Genomic DNA, 21,065 nt, shown 5'->3' with positions numbered 1-21,065 from the left:
GCACAGTTGTGACGCGGCAGAGGGGGGACGACAGGAGACGGTTGGCCGGCCTCCTGAAGATTACCTCACTGTCCGAAGACGGCGGACGGGGGTCGACACGTATCAGGTATGTATAATGCACTACACTTCCGGGTATACAGGCGGTGGTCGGGGAACACGGGGAAGGGGGCCATTCACATACAGTACATAACATACATTACAAAGTTGTATAACTTTGTAATGTGTGTTATTTTGTGAATAATTTCTTAGCGCCACACTACCCCTTTAAAGCCTAGTAAAGGTGCAGTGGTGTGAGGAATGGTTTCTTAGTGAACTTTAAGACCATATTACTGACTAGGCATTGTTAAAATGCAACAACCTGATTATTGTTTTTTATAGCCACAATCTGGTAATCTTATAACAAGGGAATACAACTACATGTCATGTGAGCCTAGTTTGCTTTTTCTTACACATTACTGTTTTTGGTGTACTCTAGTGGCCTTCTCTCTGACTATATCACAATTCAATACAGAATACAGAATATAGAATACAGCAACCCAGCCCATGATATCATGTCAAAATGGACTGGCGTTTCTAATGGATGTCTCATTATATTGTAAAAGGGAATGTGTCATCATGAAAATGTTATCCAGTCCACTGGCATTATGCAGTAGAGTAGGGGAAGCTGGGCATATTCATATATAGATTTATGGGAAATGATCTAGTATTTTGATTTAGTTTTGATTTAATTCTGTGCTGAGTTCAGTCCGTGGTCTTGCCTAAAGGGTTTCTCTAAGAATTGAAAAGAAATAGTCATTTATTTTTGATGGTTTAGACTAGAGGCTTATATGTTATTTTACTTTCACTTTTACTTCAAAGACCTGGGTTGCCTAATTTAAAGGGCATGGGACAGACGTCAGCCATCTTCCCTGCCCTGTCTGCCACTTACAAGCTCACATGACGTTATAGAACTAGAATATACAACTCTTTATGTTTCAAATACTAATGTACTTTTATAACGCTTTAGAGACAACAATAAGTTGGTGAACAGGAACATGGAATTGGTTCAGCATGATCTGGAGAGTAGATGGTACAAATATTGATTTTTCTGAATTGATCTTAGTTTCCCGATGTGCCAGCAGAAGTTACATGGAATGAAGATTATTAGACAATGGCCATTATATATATATATATATCCTTACATCACAAGTGAAAATGATCACTGAAGAGAAATTTGATTATTGAACTATTTATTGACTTTTCATCATTGAATTGTGTAGTTGAAGGGTGTTCACACACGGATACATCCACACAAACTTGCGGAATTTAGGCAGTAGGAGAAGAAACCTCAGATGATGATATGCCACATACTGCAGCTGTTGTTCAATACCACTACTATAAGAATAGAAAAGCAGCTTAGACCAGGGCTATACAGCAACTTTTTGTAGCGCTACAAGATTCGTTTTAAATGTTGAGTGGCAGCTGTAGTTCACAGCATTGCATACAACTCATTGTATTGCTTCGGACTGCAGATGTAACTCAGTAGTTAAAGGGAATGTTTCATAAAATGACCTATTGTCAAGCTGTAAGTCATGTTCTTATGCTTACCGTGTGTTCTAAGAATTTGTGGTGAGATCTGTTCTAATTTTCCATTTTACTTTGTATAATTTAAAATAGTCCAGAAATCTTTTGGTTTTCATTCTGACCGCTAAGCCTAAAACTAGGCTGAGACTGCCTGTTCTGTGTTTGATCAGAAGAAGGAGGCTGCTGTAAAGTCATCTGTACAGTATTGGGCTATGTTCTCACAACATACTAAAGATCGCAAAGAACGTCCATTGTTGTTAAACAATGGCTGGAAATAGTAAAGGACATGTTCTTTGTCATCTTTAGTACGTTGTGGAAACATAGCCCTGCAGTGAGTATAACACCAGTAGATGAATATGACATTAGTAACTCAGCCTCTGACCTCTGTAGAGGTTACAGAATATGACCAGTAACGTTAGCATTTCATGTCATTGGGTCTTGCTGTAAAGCACATCTCTCTCTAAATGTTAAAACAACCCAGGCAAGATGGTTGTACAAAAGAAATTAAATATAAAAACTGGCAGTACAAAAATAGAACCAGAAAAAATTAAATAGCTCTAGTATCTGGCTCTAAATATTAATAAAAAAAAAATCTAGGCTGTATATTCCTTTTAAAATCAATCTTGTAGTATTATAACAGCGTAGCCCTGAGAATGGAGAGGTCTGTAATTTTAATTGTAGGTACACTAAACCTGGGAGAGACAGAATCTCTAAAAAAAATTTTTCCCAGAAAATGACATTTTATGATTAAAGGGTACCTATCATTTCATCACAAACTTCTGACTTGTCATAGCAACATTTCAGAGGTTTGTATCAGTCTGGGTCCGGGTGCTGAGACCCCCGCCTATCGTTAGAATGAAGGGGCAGCTGCCCACAGCAGCATACACTTTGCCTCTTTATCCCCATCTCACTGCTAACATAGCAGTCGACAGAGTTATAAAGGAGCCCTATGGAACTTTCAGTACAACAATTACCATAATTTCCTTAGGGCTCCATTATAATTCTGTCAACCACTACGTTAGCAGTGAGATGAGGATGAAGAGGCAGAGTGTATGAAGCTGCACGCGCCTGCCCCTTCATTCTAAAGGGCCTATTCCATGGAGCCTCTATTCTAAGGGGCCTATTCCACTGAGCGATAATCGGCCGATTAACGTATGGTGTTTAACAGGGGCTGCAAGGACATCAGTAACGATGTCCCTGCAGCCCTGGCTAAATAATGATCGGGCCGTGGAATAGGCCCAGTAAACGAGCGCCGATCTAGCAGATCGTGCTCGTTTACATTATTGATCAGGCCCCCATCGGCCCGTGGAATAGGACCCTAAAGATCGCTGGGAATCTCAGTACCTGGATCCCGACCGATACAAACTTCTGACATTTCGCTATGATAGGTACCCTTTAAATAACACAGCCAGAGCACCTAAGGAGTGGCACCATAAGATGCATTTTAGGTTCCTGGAGTGGCTTACCCAGTTTTCAGACCTACACATAATAGAAAATCTTAGGAGGAAGCTGAAACTCAATGTTGTCCAGCAACAGCCCAAAACCTAGAAGATCTGTTTGGAGGAGTGGGACAAAATTACTGCTGCAGACTGTGCAAACTGGGTCAACAACTACAAGAAACGTCTAACCTCTACTAAATATTCACTTTTTAATTTTCTCTTGTATCAAATTCTTATTTTATGCAATAAAATGCAAAATAATTATTACAAAATCAAACTCTGCCATTTTTTTTAAAGATTTTTCCCACAGTATAGATATATATATTTTTTTCTGTAAACTGCAGATTTAGAACACGTAGATTAATTGTGTAATTAAAGCAATTCCTACTAAAGTATTCCTGTTATGTATGACTTACAGAATGATACTTAATCGTTTCTACAGACTTCAGAGTAGAAACGTAAATAATTTAATGTTCCACTTGGCCCTCTTTTATTTATTTCACTCTTCAGTTTTCTCCTTGGTTGAACTTTTATGCTTATATTCTTTTTGCCAATTTTATTTTACTTTGGTGTTGATAAGACAATAATAGAAATTGCTGTTATTGTGGTTTTCTTGTGAGATATCTGAATTTGAGCTTTTGCACATGAACATAATAAAATATAGCTGTCTGCATACATCATAGCACATATCTTATTTAATATTTTGTCAGGGATTAGGGGAAAAAAAGGTTTTATTTCCAAAAATAATGGCACCATGTGTGCCCTTGGGCTATGCTGGTATAGGAGATTATACCCATTTAAATGAATTGGGCTTCTCAGCCATACACACTCAAAAGACAGACATAGCTTAGTGTGTGGCAGAAATAGCAGATCCTTTTGTCCTAGATACTTCCATTTAAGCAAATGCTATATAATGATCCATGTTAAGTGGGCTATGTCTAAGGCAATCCCTGATGTGTGCTTTCCCTCTAAATACTGAGACTCCAGACGCCACCGCCTTAGCATAAGATCATCCCTGCTGCTGTGGTTAGTCTTGCCTTTGTGTACAGCTTGTTTGCCTGCTCATTCCTCTCATCCCCATTGCCCTGGCTTATTATATGGACCTCTGTTTTCCTTTTCCTTTAATGTTAACTTCTGAAAACACATTTGCTGTTGTGTTAACTTGCTTGTTTTTTGTTGTATAACTATTCCTGGCAACTTTATTTGAGAAGCAAATGTGACTTCTTTCTGGTATAAAGCCTTTATTGTCGTTACCTCTGACCCACAGGTGCTGTCAGAGACCTCTTCTAAATCGGGTGGGTACCGTCTCTTCACTTCGTATGCCAGGCAGCCATCGGACATGAAGCAGAGTGGTTTAGGTATGTTGGCTTTCATTGTCTGGTTTTTATATTTGTCACATTGTCGCATTCTTATAAATATTCTCATCATCTGTTGGTAATTGTAGATTATATCGCATGGTAGTAATTGTAGGCTATATAATATAGTTTGCATCTTTCCACTGGCAAAGACCAGATGACTTTAAATGCCTGTCTTGGTTAGAATGTAAGAGCTAGGAACTATATATGAGAAGGCTGTAAGTATATTTGTCATCAGTGGGATATATGACGTTTTCTTACCTCCTAAAGATTGAGATGTACTGTAAGAATTCTCTGCCGCAGAATCCCGCCAGCCTCCTTGTCATAATGGCAGTCTATGGGAGGCTTGCACGCCTCCTCTCTCCTTGCTGAAGACTGGACATGTCCATTCTTCAGCACGGAGAGACGCGGTGAGAGGAGACCTATCGCTGCTTTTGTGATTGTTGATTTTTCAACATGTTGAAAGACAACGATCAGCCGACATCGTGCATGTCGACTGATCATTGTTTTCTATTAAACGAGACTATTATTGGCTGTATTGGCCGATAATCGCTTAGTGTAATAGGGCCTTATCGTTTGATATGCCTTCAGAAATGTAAGAATTGGATCACACCAGATATCACTCCTGAGACCCACCGTAATCCTGAAATACCGCTGGAGGGAGTGTTCAAGTTTGTCAGTCAAATCTGATTCTGTAGCTTTATTACAGTCTATGGAGTAAGAGGGTCGGATGTTCTGCTGGCCGGCACCCAGTGCGATCAGTAACTTTCCACATGTTTGATGACGTGTCAAAAGTAACTCAAAAGGACATGAATGCTTTACAGCTTTACAATATACTATATCATTAATTATTACAAAAGATGTAAAGGATATGATAAGGGTCCTTCAATTTGGGACTTCCAGTAAAAAATGTATCCCTAAGCTTGAATGAAAAGTTTTGTTCATCACCACCACCCTGGTAAGTAATTTACATTACTTTAAATTATGCACTCTAAAATATAGTTTTTATAAAAACTACTGCTCTGTATATATCAACTTGTTTTTATAGAAGATAGGAAATATAGGTTCATGAAAAGTAAAATTAAAAGCAAGCGGTTGAGTGGTTGCCTCTATAGCAGGGGTACCCTTCAGCTGTTGCTTAACTCCATTTCCCATCATGCCTGAACAGCCAAAGCTTATTATGATGATTATGATGGGAATTGTAGTTGTGATACAGCTAGATGGACACAGTTTGACACCCCTGCTCTATAGAGATATGAGATATTTGACTAGCAACATGTTTCTCTCCATTAAACTGACTTAATTTGGGACTTTTAAGGGGTAAGATAATTGTTTTCTCCTATAATCCTTGTATTTGCCCATATTTTGTTTGAACTATACAGTACTGGATGTGCTGCTCTGAAGCGTCCCTTGGTGTACATGATGTAACTATAGTTCCAGACAGACTCACAAGTTGCAGTATAGGCATAACACACTTTATAATTCTCAGATCATAATATCCTTTGTTCTTATAGCTCCATCATATTCAGGGTGAGTATAACTGTAATGCAAAACGAAAAGCTCGTAAAGAAGAGGGGGTGTTGACATACTCTACTAAATTGTTAAGAAGTTTCATAAACTGATGTTCTTTATACTTTGTTTCTAACATATTGCAGAGAAGATCCCTGTGGCCTCCCTGCCTTAAATTACCTTAAAGGGGTACTGCAGTGAATTGTTTTATATTTTCAGATCAACTTTGGTCAGAAAACCTTTCAGTATGTATCAGCTGCTGTGTGTCCTGCAGGAAGTGGTGTATTATTTTCAGTCAGACATCGGTGCTCTCTGCTGCCACCTTTGTCCATGGCAGGAACTGTACAGAGCATAGAAAACCTCTTCTGCTCTGCACAGTTTCTGCCATTGACAGGTGGCAACAGAAAGCACTGTGTCAGACTGTAAAGAATACACCACTTCCTGCAGGGCATACAGCAGCTGGTAAGTAGAGAAAGATTAAGATTCAAGATTGAGATTTTTAAATAGAAGTAAATATCATCTATATAACTTTCTGACTTCAATTGATTTGATTTTTTTTTTTTTTGCCAGAGTACCTTTAATCTAAAATGTATCTAAAGTACCTCAAACCTGATTATTCTCTCGATGATCTAAGTAGTCAAAATATATTCCTCAACATTGAAATTGCAACACCAAGAAGAAAAAGTTATGGAATTATGGAAATCACATGATAGACATGTTAATGATATGTAAATGAAGATAAATGAAAACTAAATATTCAAACATTTTGATCTATTCAGTGTGAAGTATAGAAGCCACAAGCAATTATATGCTTTGCCATGGTGTCATTAAAGTTATTAATAGTTGTCTGAGGAATGTTCTGTTATGCTAAATACACTTTAAGTGTCACTGTCATTAAACATTTTTTTTGCAGAAATCAATAGTACAGGCGATTTTAAGCAAACTTTGTAGTTGGGTTTATTAGCCGGGTTCTCTCCTCTGATGTCACCACTGACCTCTGAATAGCACTCTGAATAGCTCCCCTGCTGAGTAATCCTTTGTTCTCTGCTCTCTGTTGCTGACATTTCTCCTCCATCTCTAATCCCCCCACTCCTCTCCATAGCACAGACAGGACCCGTCTGATTAAGATTTCCTGATTCTGAGCAGTGGATGACAGAAAGGAGAGGAGGAGGGGACCTGGGAAAAAGCTTTTTAAATGCAGATAATGGCAGATTTGGCTAATAAACCCAATTACAAAGTTTCTTGAAATCGCCTGGACTATTGATTTCTGCAAAAAAAAAATTAACGACAGTGACTCTTTAAGCACACTAATCATCATGACCCATTGCTAGCATCTCTTTGCGATTACCGATCAATGACATTCCAGATGTGATCAATGACATTCCAGATGTGATCAATGACATTCCAGATGTGATCAATGACAGTCCAGATGGCAGAAAAGTCCATGTGTAGGCCATCCAGGTACTTTACAGTAGCATGAGAAACATGTAGTCCGGCATTGTTGTGTGGCGTTTTGAACACTTTGGACAGTGCCACTGGTTCCACAACCAAATCAGTGTAACTCCAACTGTTGCTGTAACTGGAGTTAGACTAGACAGGTCCAACTACTGTGCATTATGCCACCCCACACTATAATCCTGGGATTAGAGCCTATGTGAAGGTCAGTGCCCATGTGGTTTCCAGACCAATCTCTGCCTATCATTGTGATAAGTGGGACAAGGTAGTATGAGGTCAGTGGAACACCTGTAGCTGGTAATCCAATAAATATATCATGCTAATGGTTTGTGTAGATACTGTTCAACACCGTAGACTTAAAGGGTGACACCCAATTTTACTTACAATACAAAATGGTTCAAAATGGTTCACCTCTGTGGATTGCTTGCTGTCATTCCCTTCACCATTTGTCTCCAAACCACTGGGGCATACAGTATTTAACAATGCTGGCATCTCAGCCTACGTACATAGCAATCCGCCAAGGTCTCTCAGCTTAAGGATTCTATCCCTTTCAGTTTCCAGCAAGCAGTGACATCAATTAACAGGAGGAATCTCACAATCATACTGTACTGACTTGATCTGATTGCCAAGGGTTTTTTTTTTTTTTTTAAAGCTAAGTGCTTTAAAATTTTATCATTTGCAGATCTTGGGGGGCATAGGCTACTTAATCAACTTGCAGAACTTTATGCTTTGTCCTTTTTGGTGTTAAAATTTTAGTGTTGAGAACTGTAAGAGAAATAAAAGGGTGCTGCTAAGCCTGCATTTCTCTTCACTACTCTCCAGATTCCGTAGGGTCACCGTCTTCATTTATATTAACAGTGACTACTCATAATGTCTGGCTGCATTACGTGTGTGTCTGTATTGTTTTATGGAACTTGAGTTGGTCTGTTTGTTGCACTGTTTTATGTTTTTATATAGCTTTGTGTAGATAGATTTATAAAGAGCTAAGTAGGAATAATGGGGGAAGTATATCCACTGGCATGTCCATACCCTGGTCTTCATTAAAGTCTCGACCCTTTTACTCACTTTGGAGTTATTTTAAGGGGCAGCTCCAAGCTGGTGTAGATTTACACTACAATTTACATCTGTAAATTGTGGTAAATTCGGCACCGAAGACAGCAAATTTAGTATATGATGGGAGAGCCACACTGGGCACAGCATTAATAAAGTACCTCTCTTTACATCCATACTTTTCCCCTTTGCATGTGCTTTCAGGTAGTGTTGTAGTTTGAATGTGTCCTATGTCTGGCAACATTGACAAGTAATATATTGTGATGGCATACTTACTCTAATATGCAAAATGTTACTCTGGAAATGTTTGTTTTGCATATGTTCTTCATTTTGTTTTTCTATCAACACATTTCATATGCAAAATACAATAGTCTACTTTTTCCTGTGGATTTAGTTCTTTCACAGCTCATACCTAGTTTTCATCTTCTATCATCTGTTTGCATTTTTTTGTAATAAGTGAAGTGAAGAAAGCTGCCATACCACACACAACCTGTGGACTGGTGTGGCATCATTTTGGAAGAAAGTTTTGCTTTCTAGTCTTGGACAGCCACTTTATTTGAATAGTCATTGTTTCAGTATTCCCTATTCTGTTTTCGTGTACTTCAGCTATACTTAGGATAGGGTTACACATCTTTCTTTACATAATCTGCAGTGAAGACCTGCAGCATATGTGCACCAAAATCCTCACAAATAATATCTATAAGACAAGGGAGGAATGAAAAAATCTCCAATCAATATGAAATGAATATTGCATTATCTGATGTGGTAGAGTTGACATTATTAGAGAGGAGCACAACTGGAGCATACTGGAGTCTGTTTGTTCAGCATTTGAACAGCGGTGCCTGAAGAAATTGGATGCAGCCCTCACTGCTGAGGCTCATGCCAGATTTAGGGGCTATTAGCTCCAAGATTACAAGAATAGGTTTGCTTTACCTCTATTCAACTTCTCAGAAATTGAATTTACAAATGGTTAAAGTATAAGGGGGACATTTATTAAGTCCAGCGTTTTCTGCGCCGGACTTAAAAATGCTCCGGCGCTACGGAGGTTTATGTAGAGACTGACTGCCTCAACATAAATCCCGTGCGCGCCGGTGCGCACAGCCGAAAACCTACGCCAGCTGAGGACCGGAGTAGGTTTTCGGCGTAACTTTAACAGAAAAAGATAATGAATCGCGCGGACTAGTGACTCGTGAGTCCGCGCCCCCGTTCTGCCCCCTCCACACCCGCTCCCCACCCCACCCCCACCCCCACCCCACCCCGGCGTACCCGGCGGAAAGTGCAGTTTTGCGGTACTTTCCGCCAAAAATCAAAGATACGCCTAATGATACATGTCCCCCTAAGTGTGGACATCATGACTATTGACACAACTAACAACTGCATGTGCTCTTGTTATTTTGATACATATGTGAAATTCAGGAAATAATATAGCATTGCTTTTACTAAACTTGATTACAAGTTATTCAGTACGAGTTGAAATTCCCCATAGACATGAAAGATCTTCTTTGGTAGGATTCACTATACATACGACACAAGATGAGATTGTGGATAAAATGTCATTTTTAAGGGCCAGTTCACTCGGAGTAAAATCAGCGTAATTCCATGTGGACTGGCCCTTACTTAGAAACATTGGGGGAGATTTATCAAACATGGAGTAAAGTGAAACTGGCTCAGTTGCCCCTAGCAACCAATCAGATTCCACCTTTCATTCTTCACAGACTCTTTAGAAAATGAAAGGGGGAATCTGATTGGTTGCTAGGGGCAACTGAGCCAATTTCGCTTTACACCATGTTTGATAAATCTCCCCCATTGAGTTTCTTTTTTTTTGTCTCTACTTGTCGTATTAGACTTGGATATTGCTTGTATGAGTTATTTTCTTGCCCATATGTATCATAAAACTGCTCATGTACTTTGTGATTGCGGCATTTGATGTGTCTCACCGATGAATGTATACTAAATCATGGTATAACGGCGATGTCTCAATATTTTCAGATAAAGATCACATCTGCTACACATTTGAAGATGACTACCATTAACAAGGTTGACTGATATTTAATGGCATGTCCTAGATCTGTGTGAATACTAATCCACAATCCCAACCTTTCCAGGATCACAGTGCACTGGTCTGTTCAGCACCACAGTGCTGGGAGGCTCCTCCAGCGCTCCAAATCTACAGGACTACGCACGCAGCTACCGCAAAAAAATCAGCGCCGCTGCCAGCCTGACTTACAAAGACGGTACGTGTATTCTAAACCAGTTGCACTCTGTATCCCGACACCGTGTATCTCATTACTTGGCCCTGGAAAGGGGGAAACGTTTGCATGTGAAAAATTCTGCTATATGTCACTACGACCATTACAAGGGTTTTACTACCATAGCGATTACATCCTGTTTGATAGATATGGCAAAATGATAAACTTAAAATTAAATATAAGTCATTTTCAGAAAACAGTAATTTTCCTAAGTCAGTCCTACTCTTATAGCCTGGTTAATGTGATTTCTAGCCCTCATTGGTAATGGTTACGTCCATCAGACGCCTCTCACTCCTCTGGTCTAGCATGCCCAGTTTGTAGCTGGTACTTTATTACTGAGAGATGTAATAGCATGCATAAATCAGCACTTGCACATGCTGCAGAGCGTCCAGTAAGAAGATCATACAATACCTGTTCTGAGTCTTTTTATCGATGGGTTTCCCTTCATGTTCTTAGCATGAATGGGAGCTGTAAGTGCCATTAACCCAAAAGTCTGACAGCTTCCTCTGCAAGTCCTCCTCCTGAGATTGTCTCTCTCATCAAGTAACTTTCTGGATCGATGGCAGTAACCTCTCTCCTTACTTTCAGTAAAGTACTTGCAGTTTTTCATTGTAACCAGAGAAGGAAGGTTTCCTCCCTCTGTTTACGGTCAACAGTAGCATTGTCCTCAGCAAGATGGCGTGACTGCTCTTTCTGCAAGTACTTTACTAAAAGTAAGAACAGTGTTCAGTGTAGCCGTCTTCCGTACATCCGGCAGTATACCATAAATTCCTAAATACAAGACTTCTCAGGAAAGCCCTATTATTTGAGGGTGCAGCTACTCACAGGCTTAGGAGTATGTGCATTAGAAGTAGAGGGATGCTGGGAAATTTAGTTTCAATCAGGAGAGGATTTGAGAATCACCTCCCACCACCCAAAAATTCATATGGAATTAAAGGGGTAGTGCGGCGCTAAACAATTATTCACTAAATAACACACAATACAAAGTAATACAACTTTGTAATGTATGTTATGTTAGTGAATCGCCCCCTTCCTCGTGTTTCCCCCCACCCACACCAGACCCGGAAGTGTGGTGCTCTATACATACCTGCCTCTTACTGACCCCCGTCCGCCATCTTGTGCCAATAATATCATCTTCGGACGGACGGCTGAACCGCTCCGACCGTCCCTAGTGCCGGCCGCCCTCTGCCGCGTCATCAGCTACTCAGCCGCGATTGGCTGAGCATAACTGTGCTCAGCCAATCGCGACTGAGCAGCTGATGACACGTGTCGCGTCATCAGCTGCTCAGCCGTGATTGGCTGAGCATAACTGTGTTCAGCCAATCGCGGCTGAGCAGCTGATGACGTGGCAGAGGCCGGCCGGCACTTAGGACGGTTGGAGCGGTTCGGCCGTCCGTCCGAAGATGACATTATTGGCACAAGATGGCGGACGGGGGTCGGCCAGAGGCAGGTATGTATAGAGCACCACACTTCCGGGTGTGGGTGGGGGGGAACACGGGAAAGGGGGCGATTCACTAACATAACATACATTACAAAGTTGTATAACTTTGTAATGTGTGCTATTTAGTGAATAAATGTTTAGCGCCGCACTACCCCTTTAAGGAGTGGTAAATAGGAGCAATAATAAAAGGTGGTATGAGTATTTTTGGGGGCACATATATTAGTACTCATCTGATGTGAAATGTTTTCTGTAGAATCTTAATAACGGCTGGTCCTCTTGCAAGTGTAGATGCCAGATTGCACTTATATTTTCGTTGGGAAGTTACTTATTACAATATACTGTAGCTCTAAAGATCATATTTATGTATGAATTTGCCTTAAAGGGGTTATCTTATGAAAAGATGTTATCCTCTATCCCCAGGGGCAGCTGTCTAGAGATAGCTGAGTACAGCACATGGCTGTCTCTGGCTGCTAATATAGAGGGTTAATGGAGTGGCATTCACACGTTTGTACTGCCACTTCAGCTAGTCAGGCCCTAACAGTTGGACCTCCAGCTATGAGCTAGTTATTTTTTATCCTGTGGATAAGGGATAACTTCTATCCCTGGGGCAACCCCTTTAAATGTCTGTGAGAGTTTTACATTTTACTACTAAAACAATATAAAAAAGAAAACTGCAGTGCAGAAAACTTATATATAGTATGTTATTGGAAATCCATATTACAATGACAGCAGGGCAATGTTTAGGCCGTATACAACTCCTGTTAAGCCAAAAAAAAACATACACTCCAATAAACTCCACTTGATTTCTTGTGTTGCAGATATGTTTGTTTCTTTTGTGTTTTATTATTTAAGACTCTGTTGTTGAGTATGTTAAATCTAGACAAATACTTTAGTCATTTGCACTCGGAAGTTGCAGTAAGCAAACTACTACAAACCTAATCTCAGCTTTATCACAATCTCAGTTACTGAGAGAAGATGTCTTGTCTTGTGTATCTTCTTTACCCCTCCACTCCCAGACGCTGCATGTTTTCCTAAAGGCACTTTTGTTTCCCGCAGGAAAAGTCATTCTTCTTCTACTAAGTATGTAGATCTGCAATACTGTTGCCTTTTTTTATATCACCTGTGAATATCACTGTTCTGTTTTTTTGTTCAGGTTGTGTAAGGATAATAGAGTGGAGGGGATAGAGTATCAGGAAGGATTCTCTGTAGTACACCCTATGGCTCTTTTCTTCCCTTCACCAAATGTATTTCCATTGGTCACCTTCTAAATGGAGGTTACCATACTGTTTTGCCTTACCAGGCTTACATATAGAATTGGTCTGTATGTAAGACACATGATTTACCAGTATACTTTAACCTTACACTAAAGTCTCATTTGTGTCATTGTGAACCGTCACACCATAGCAACTGTTGTGTTCTCTTTAGTATTCCAAAGCAAAATGCATGTTTCTCATGTATAGTACATCCTTTTACGCGTGATCTAAAAGTCAATCTACACTTTTCACCGTTGTGTTGTTTTGGGGTTAATATATTTTGTTTTTGCTTTTTTTAATTAGGTTCCATCTTATGATTTCTATATTCTGCTATGTAACTGATAGACAACCATTTCATTTATCTCTGATAGTCTTTTAAGTAAATAAAGTTTTACTGATTGAGGAAGATATTTTTTGTTTTCTTAAGAGAATTGCTTAGCAGTTACAATTTCTATGACTATAGTCTGTGTGTGCGCTATCTGGATTAGAGACCAGTATACAGAACATGGATGATGCAGGGGCTACTTGCTTAGTTAGGTTAGCTGTAATTTGCACGATTTAAAGCTTTAAAATGACTGTCATTGTGATGGACTACATTCAGCTTTGTCACTGGTGAATCTGGTACCTGGTAGCGACCAATTGAATATACGTATAGACAAGTATAGCCATAGAGAAATATAATCTAGCTGTTAAGTAGTTGAATCGGCTTAATCAATTATATTCCACTCTGGTGTCCCATGCCACAAGTGCTGCCATTGTGTAACTTCACACTGTGATGTATCTCTGCAGTCTCTACCTGTGTTTACTGCAAATGACATGCTGCAGTACCATGTGAATGCTCATCATAGTATTTCTGACAGGGGACGTTGTATGACTGGCAAATGTGCATATGTGTTTTTATGTTGTTGTTTTTTCTTTTTTTCATTCTAGTTCTATCCTGTTATATTTTTATACTACTGGGAAACCCCTAATATTCAGTTAAAAGCCTGTGACGGTGCAATACAAGGCAAGAAATCTGCAACAGGTTTTAGTGGTTAATAGGCCAATTTATTCTACAGATTATAAATATCCTGTTGTTAGACGTTGATGCCTTTGTGCTAAAGCCTCAGTAAGTTAGAGCAGTTGCCATATGAAAACTGTGTAAGGGTGCGTTCACACCTACAGGATCTGCAGCAGATCTGCAGTAGATTTGATGCTGTGTTCAGTTATTTAAATTAAATCTGCTGCAGAAAATCAGCTGCAGATCCTGTAGGTGTGAACACACCATGAATGGGGGGAAAAAAGAAATTTTCTGCCCAAATCAGGGGCATTTAAAAACATTGGGGAAGATTTCTCAGACTGGTGTAAAGTAGAATTGGTCCAGTCGGCCCTGGCAACCAATCAGATTCCACCTTTCATTCCTCACAGACTCTTTGGAAAATGAAAGGAGGAATCTGATTGGTTGTTAGAGGCAACTGGGCACCATGTTTGATTAATCTCCCCCATTGTGTCTTTTCTAGACCAAACCATAAGCATAGAAGCATAGTATTCTCACATCAGTAGATAAATAAAGGTCATTTTCTTAGACTTCTTTACCATATTCAATATGTATGTAACCATACAGTACCTTTGGAGCATGATTTAGTCTGGTACCTCCATAGCATGTATGTACTTTCTTTTTTCATTTTGTACAGTTACCACAGTTAATCTTGTGCTGAGGAGGAGTCTATTTCTTGTTTGTATACATACTGTATCACATTACTCATGGACTGTACCTTGTTCCTGCATTTATAGATGACGCTGGTAATGTGAGTCCACATTTTGTTCACTACAGATTGACTTACTTGGCTTGTGGATGTCACCTGTTATGGCTTTTTTTCTTTATAAATAAATTGTTGATTTGTAGTGGCATTTCTTTTTTAGTTCTGGAAGCTTTGTTGTACTTTAACATATGAATACTTTTGGAATATTCATTCTTTAGTATGGTAAAATTGTTACTACTTGTATGACTGAATATCAAACACTAGTGTTGAGTAACCTTTAAACAGTAAATGCAACCGAGCCGGAACAAGAGTGTCCCCTTTAGGGGTTATCCAGTGCTACAAAAACATGGCCACTTTCTTCCAGAGACAGCCCCACTCTTGTCTCCAGCTTGGGCGGGGTTTTGCTGCTCAGTTCCATTTAAGTGAATGGAGCTTAAATGCAAACTGCATCTGAACTGGAGACAAGAGTTGTGTTGTCTCTAAAATAAAGTGGCCATGTTTTTGTAGCACTGGATAACCCCTTTAAGGTTATGTTCATAAATTGTTTGTTTTCAGACAAATTTTTTCTATGACCCTCATTTTGGGTAAAATACAGCTGTATTTCTATGTCAAAATAATGGCCGTCCAAAAATTTGCCTGAGAAGAAATGTTGTGTGAACATAGCCTAAAGCTTTAGTCTGCATGAATATTGTTGCTTTCAAGGTTCTTGAGTTGCCTAGTAATGTCCAGGATGAAAATCTTAAGTCTTTTGGGACTGTATCAATCTTTTTCTAGAGCACAATGAGAGCAGCACTTATTTATGAAGATTAAAGCAGTACACAACCAAACTGTTACTTATTGTAAGCTAGCACCACACTGCTCACTACCAGTATTGCTGTAATTTTTTTTCTCATTCCAGCTCTGCTGTATCCTCTTAAGTATTATAACTTTATCAGGGCCATGTGACCACCAGTCTGAACCAGAAAATGTGACTTGGAAAGGGATTTGTACCCTACATGTAAACTACATGATTAAATTATGACTTACCAGATCCCCCGGGCGGCTCAGATTCCTCCCTCATCAGATCCACCTTCCTGTCTCTTTAGACAGGAAAAAAATACACTAATGGTGACAGAATATGCAATTTTGTATATAATATAAATGTGGAGACCTGCTGTTTACCAAGCTGTGTAATGGCTCAAGCTGCAGCAAAAAATGTATAGTCAATAAAATATTTGCTTTCTAGTGGGCAGGCTGAGAAGTCATTGTAGATTTTGACACAGCCTACTCACCACAGCAGAGCGCCTCCTGCAGACCAGCCTGAGCAACTGCAGAAACAAAGAAATGGTATATGCATGACCACTATACAACATTTAGAAAGGTAGAGGCAGCATAAGATAGCAGTGTGAAAGAAACTATTTTAATTTTGAATTCTTTAATTTTTTAAACATTGTCTAATTGTTTCTTTCGCACAACCAATTAGAGCTGAGCTTTCATATATTAACAAACACTGTCGTTGGTTGGCAGGAAAGCCAGACAGTTTTGCTGTTACAGTTTTTATTTATGAACCCCCCACCCCACAAGTTTTCTGAATTCAGTGCTTTATTTGAATAAACATCATATTCTCTGTGGAACAACCCCTTTAAGATTGGGGCGAACCATCTGTTACAAACATTCACCAATGGCTCTGATGGCAGCACACCAACCATTGTGTGGAGTGTTGTGAGCAGTGGCATGCAGCATTATTATTAGAGATGAGCGAACCGGGTTCGGGTTCAAGTCCATCTGAACCCGAATGATCGGCATTTGATTATCAGTGGCTGCTGAACTTGGATAAAGCTCTAAGGTTGTCTGGAAAACATGGATACAGCCAATGACTATATCCATGATTTCCACATAGCCTTAGGGCTTTATCCAAGTTCAGCAGCCACCGCTAATCAAATGCCGAAAGTTCGGGTTCGGATGGACTCGAGCATGCTCCAGGTTCGCTCATCTCTAATTATATAGTTCAGAAAATAACATATTCATGTAATGGAACCCCACAATGGTAATGGTAAATGTGAAATCTTATCCCTTTTTAACTGCTCCTCTTCTACGCTTCTCGGTTATAACTCAGTATACTAAGTGTACACTAAGGATACGCTGTTCTCATAGGGCACATGGCAACTATTCTGAATGTGACATGGCCGCATAAACTTACCTATTAAAAACTTTTTCTTTTCTTATGCATGTGGCTTTTGATAACAATGCCAAAGCAAATGGATGCAGTTTGGCCTTTAACCGAAGTTGTGCTTGCAGTATGTTGTCCCAGGATCCTGTTGGTGTATGTATGTGCCTGTCTCAGTGCCCAAGATCAGAATGTTAATGCAGATACTTGTTGTTTTTTTTCCTCAGAACTGTTGTCTATGCCAGCTGTAAAACGATTTTCTGTGTCGTTTGCAAAGCATCCGACTAATGGTACGTTTGCTTCCTTGATTTGAAGTGTTGCCTCACACTATTAACCCCATTTTTATTTTTTCGTTTTTTTTCTTTTTCTGTCCGTTTGCCATCCAACAAGTCTTGTTCGTGTTGATATTGTGATGTGGACTTTTCCTCTCCTTTTTTTTCCATATATTTTTTTTTTTACTTCAAGTGCATTAATTCATTTGTCGTATCATATTTCCTCATGCTCATCTACCAGTTTTGTCCAGTAGACGTTTCTGCAATTTGAACTAAATCTAATAATACTTAAAAATATCTCAGGGTAATGGAAAGGAAACCACCATGGTAACGTTCCAAACAATTCTTTGATTTGTTTGCTGGTTTCTCTTTTATTCCAGAGTTGTTAGGTAAGGTTCACGTTTGTTAGGTGGCTTTTAGTCTTTGGATACATCAGTATACCAGCAGAACAGTACCTGAGTTGCACTACTGACTACACACTTGGTCCATCCTGAGTGTGTGGCAGTATACATTGGCATGCCACTCTGCTGGTATGCTGACATGTACAGCGAACATAACAAATGTGTATAAACCCTTAGATATATAGTACCATTTTTTAAGGTCACAATACCAACATAATGCCAAATTGACAAAAGAAGCTTTATAAAAACATACTTTGTCTAAAAAAAATTTAATTTTTTAAAATCATTACATATATGACATTGAAAGGAGTCCAGGATTAATTAAAATTTTGCAATAGATATAATTGTTCACATTTTTGCTGTAGACCCCAGGTCATACTTTTAGCACATTGAACACCCACTGCCCTCTGGACGCCATTAGAGTCACTTCTGCAATATGCAACTCAGAATCATTTACAAGGCCGGTTTACATTGTGTAAAATACGGTTTATGATGACGGATCATTGCAGTGGGAATTATAGGAAGACCTGTTTTTATATAATTTGAAAAGAGAAAAGTACTACTTTGACTTTTATGATAATTCCCGAGTAGCACACATCAAGAGGATCTGCAGATGTGTGTCTACTGTCCAATTCTTTTGTCCATTCCAAGATAGTGATTTATTTTTAATTTTAGGTGCCATATGGGAAATCTACATCAGTTCTCTGGTGGGAAAAAGTTAAACATTTTTGCACTCACCTATTTTGCAAAAATAAATAAAAAAATCACACATTGCTCCTGACATTTTTGGTGGTAAATCCCTAAACATGACACATTTACTGCAATTTAGGCTAAAAATTGTGCAAATTCTAGAGAAAAACTACACATAGGTGACAAAGATTTAAGTTTCAGTGACGTGAACAATCCCAGATATGCCAAATTTATTTAAAGGCCCACGTTTCTTACAGAATTTGGTGCATTTTACACCAGTTGATTTGTGTTTAGAATGCTATATAAAAAAGTCTTAAAGTGTCACCGTCGTGAAATTTTTTTTTTTGCAGAAATCAATAGTACAGGCGATTTTAAGAAACTTTGTAATTAGGTTTATTAGCCGAAAAATGCATTTTTATCATGAAAAAGCAGTATGAAGCTCTCCCCCCTCTTTTTATTGTCCTCCTATGGAGAGAGCTAAATAAAAGACCAAAACAGGAAAACAAAGAGTTAATCTACAAATACCTCACCCTTTATCTCCTCTGACAGTCACCACTGACCTCTCTGAGCTCTGATTACAGCGTTCACCCAGCTCCATGCCTGTAATCCCTTTGTTCTCAGCTTTCTGCTGTGCACTAACTCCCTCCTTCCTCCTCCCCCCTCCCCTCTCCCTAGACCAGACTGGGTACGTCTGATGCAACAAGTCACAATTTCCTGATTTTTTTGCAGTGGATGGAAAAGAGGAGGGAGGGGGGGGCCTGGGAAAAGGCTTTTTAAATGCAGATAATGGCATATTTGGCTAATAAACCCAATTACAAAGTTTCTTAAAATCGCCTGGACTATTGATTTCTGCAAAAAAAAAAAAAAATACGACAGTAACTCTTTAAGGGGGGTTTTCTATTCACTTGAATGGGAGTTGTACTGCACATTGCCTCCAGTACACAATAAACAATGACAAACCATTCACAGTATAGTACGGGGCCAAACAGCTGATTGGCTCCAATGCCGGGTGTTTGCACTCTGCCCAGAATATCCCTTTTATGTAAATTTCCTACCATATTTAGTTAAGGCTGGCTTTACATACATCAAGTGGTCCAGCATCCTCCTCCCACCAGAAACTGATGACAACTAAGGCCACAAAAAGCATTGGTTGTCATCAGATGTCCTGTGCTTCTATTTCATTAACAATCCTTGCAAGTATGCTGCAAGATGCATTTGTACAGCCTGTCCGGTGATCCGGCAACACAATTGAAGTGTTGCATGCTTTCCCATTCAATTTAATGGGATCAGTTCAAAGATCCGTTTCCCTCCAGCGCTTTACTAGTGCGCCGGAGGGAAACTGAGATAGAATATCGCATGAATGTAAACCCAGTCTTAGTCTTGTCTCATGAAGATACTGTAACTTAAGCAATCCGCTCATGTCACTTTTGGCACCGATAGGGGATAAACAACCTAAATAACTTTGGAATACCACATAAACTGAATACAAATCGTTATTGAAAATCACATATAACATCCCAAAAATGCTAAAAAACATAAACACATCAATGAACTAAGGACACTTTAAAACAAGGTGAAGGGGTATGACAAAAATTCATAGTAAGATACACTACTTCTTAATGGGAGACATATTCCAGTTCAGTAATGCAGGGTACATCCAATGCTGTGGTATAAAGTTCAGTGCCCAAATCAATTAATTGTATATGTATATATATATATATATATATACACACACACACCCTTGCTAACAAATGTAAATCACACGGGTATCAGTGTGGTATCAGGTATCAGACATCGTCCACTACCAAATGTAGTCCATCAATGTGGTATGGACCGCCATCAATAACCTACGTGCCAAGTCAGTTATTTAGGTTGATGTTTGATTTCCCTTGGTTCTTTATGATTTGGCATAGAGACCTCTAATATTGTTTTCTACACCTAGGGGATAGCTGTGTTACATACTTTGTGAACGTCTTTCAGCTTTCACTAATAGAAGGGGGTCCCTCTGTTACGTCCATCAGCCTTCATTGTCTTGTTAAAGAAACACTAGATCCTTACAAACATAACAACGTTTCTTTACAATAACATGCCCTTCTAATTATTGTTAGATTTAATGACTTTGTATATAGTTTATTATTTTTTTCATAATAACATCCAGATGTATATTATTAGAAGAATTTAAACCATGTATTTTTTTTTCTAAAAGAGCCGCAATTTATTCCCTTTACTGACTAAAATATAAGAAATATTAATTGCTGTAAGATATTCCTTCTAGTCTCTTTTTTTTCTTTTCAGGTTTTTTTTTCAGATTGCATTAATTTCAGTCTTTTATTTTCTCAGGTTTTATTTCTAATTCTTGTTTAACTCTTTACCTCTGTATATCTTATTTTCTTCTTCTTTCATTTTGTAATTCAGTCCTTTTGTTCTGTTTCTGCAAAAGTTTAAATTAATTTACCTAAATATTTCTTTCCTGTGAGTAGAAAGGGCAGCATATGAAGGG

At 39.0% G+C, this 21,065-nt stretch overlaps 1 protein-coding gene across 13 annotated transcripts in view; it reads left to right on the top strand.

Annotated features, from left to right (window-relative positions):
- PPIP5K1 (diphosphoinositol pentakisphosphate kinase 1) overlaps window positions 1-21,065 on the top strand; it is a 147,916-nt gene that overhangs the window by 88,876 nt on the left and 37,975 nt on the right. For 8 of the 13 annotated variants that reach the window (XM_069983920.1, XM_069983927.1, XM_069983972.1 and 5 more), the window contains 3 exons: window positions 4,270-4,360; window positions 10,477-10,605; window positions 17,430-17,492. In XM_069983920.1, coding sequence (XP_069840021.1) covers window positions 4,270-4,360; window positions 10,477-10,605; window positions 17,430-17,492 — 283 coding nt within the window. Of the gene's footprint in view, window positions 1-4,269; window positions 4,361-10,360; window positions 10,606-17,429; window positions 17,493-21,065 lie in introns of those variants that run through there. The other 5 variants (XM_069983982.1, XM_069983962.1, XM_069983992.1 and 2 more) reach the window with 3 other exon arrangements.

The sequence above is a fragment of the Dendropsophus ebraccatus genome, chromosome 1 (assembly GCF_027789765.1).
Source record: "Dendropsophus ebraccatus isolate aDenEbr1 chromosome 1, aDenEbr1.pat, whole genome shotgun sequence".
NCBI classification, from domain to species: domain Eukaryota; kingdom Metazoa; phylum Chordata; class Amphibia; order Anura; family Hylidae; genus Dendropsophus; species Dendropsophus ebraccatus.
The sequence above is the reverse complement of the archived record's forward strand: the minus strand, read 5'-3'. Positions and strand labels throughout refer to the sequence as shown.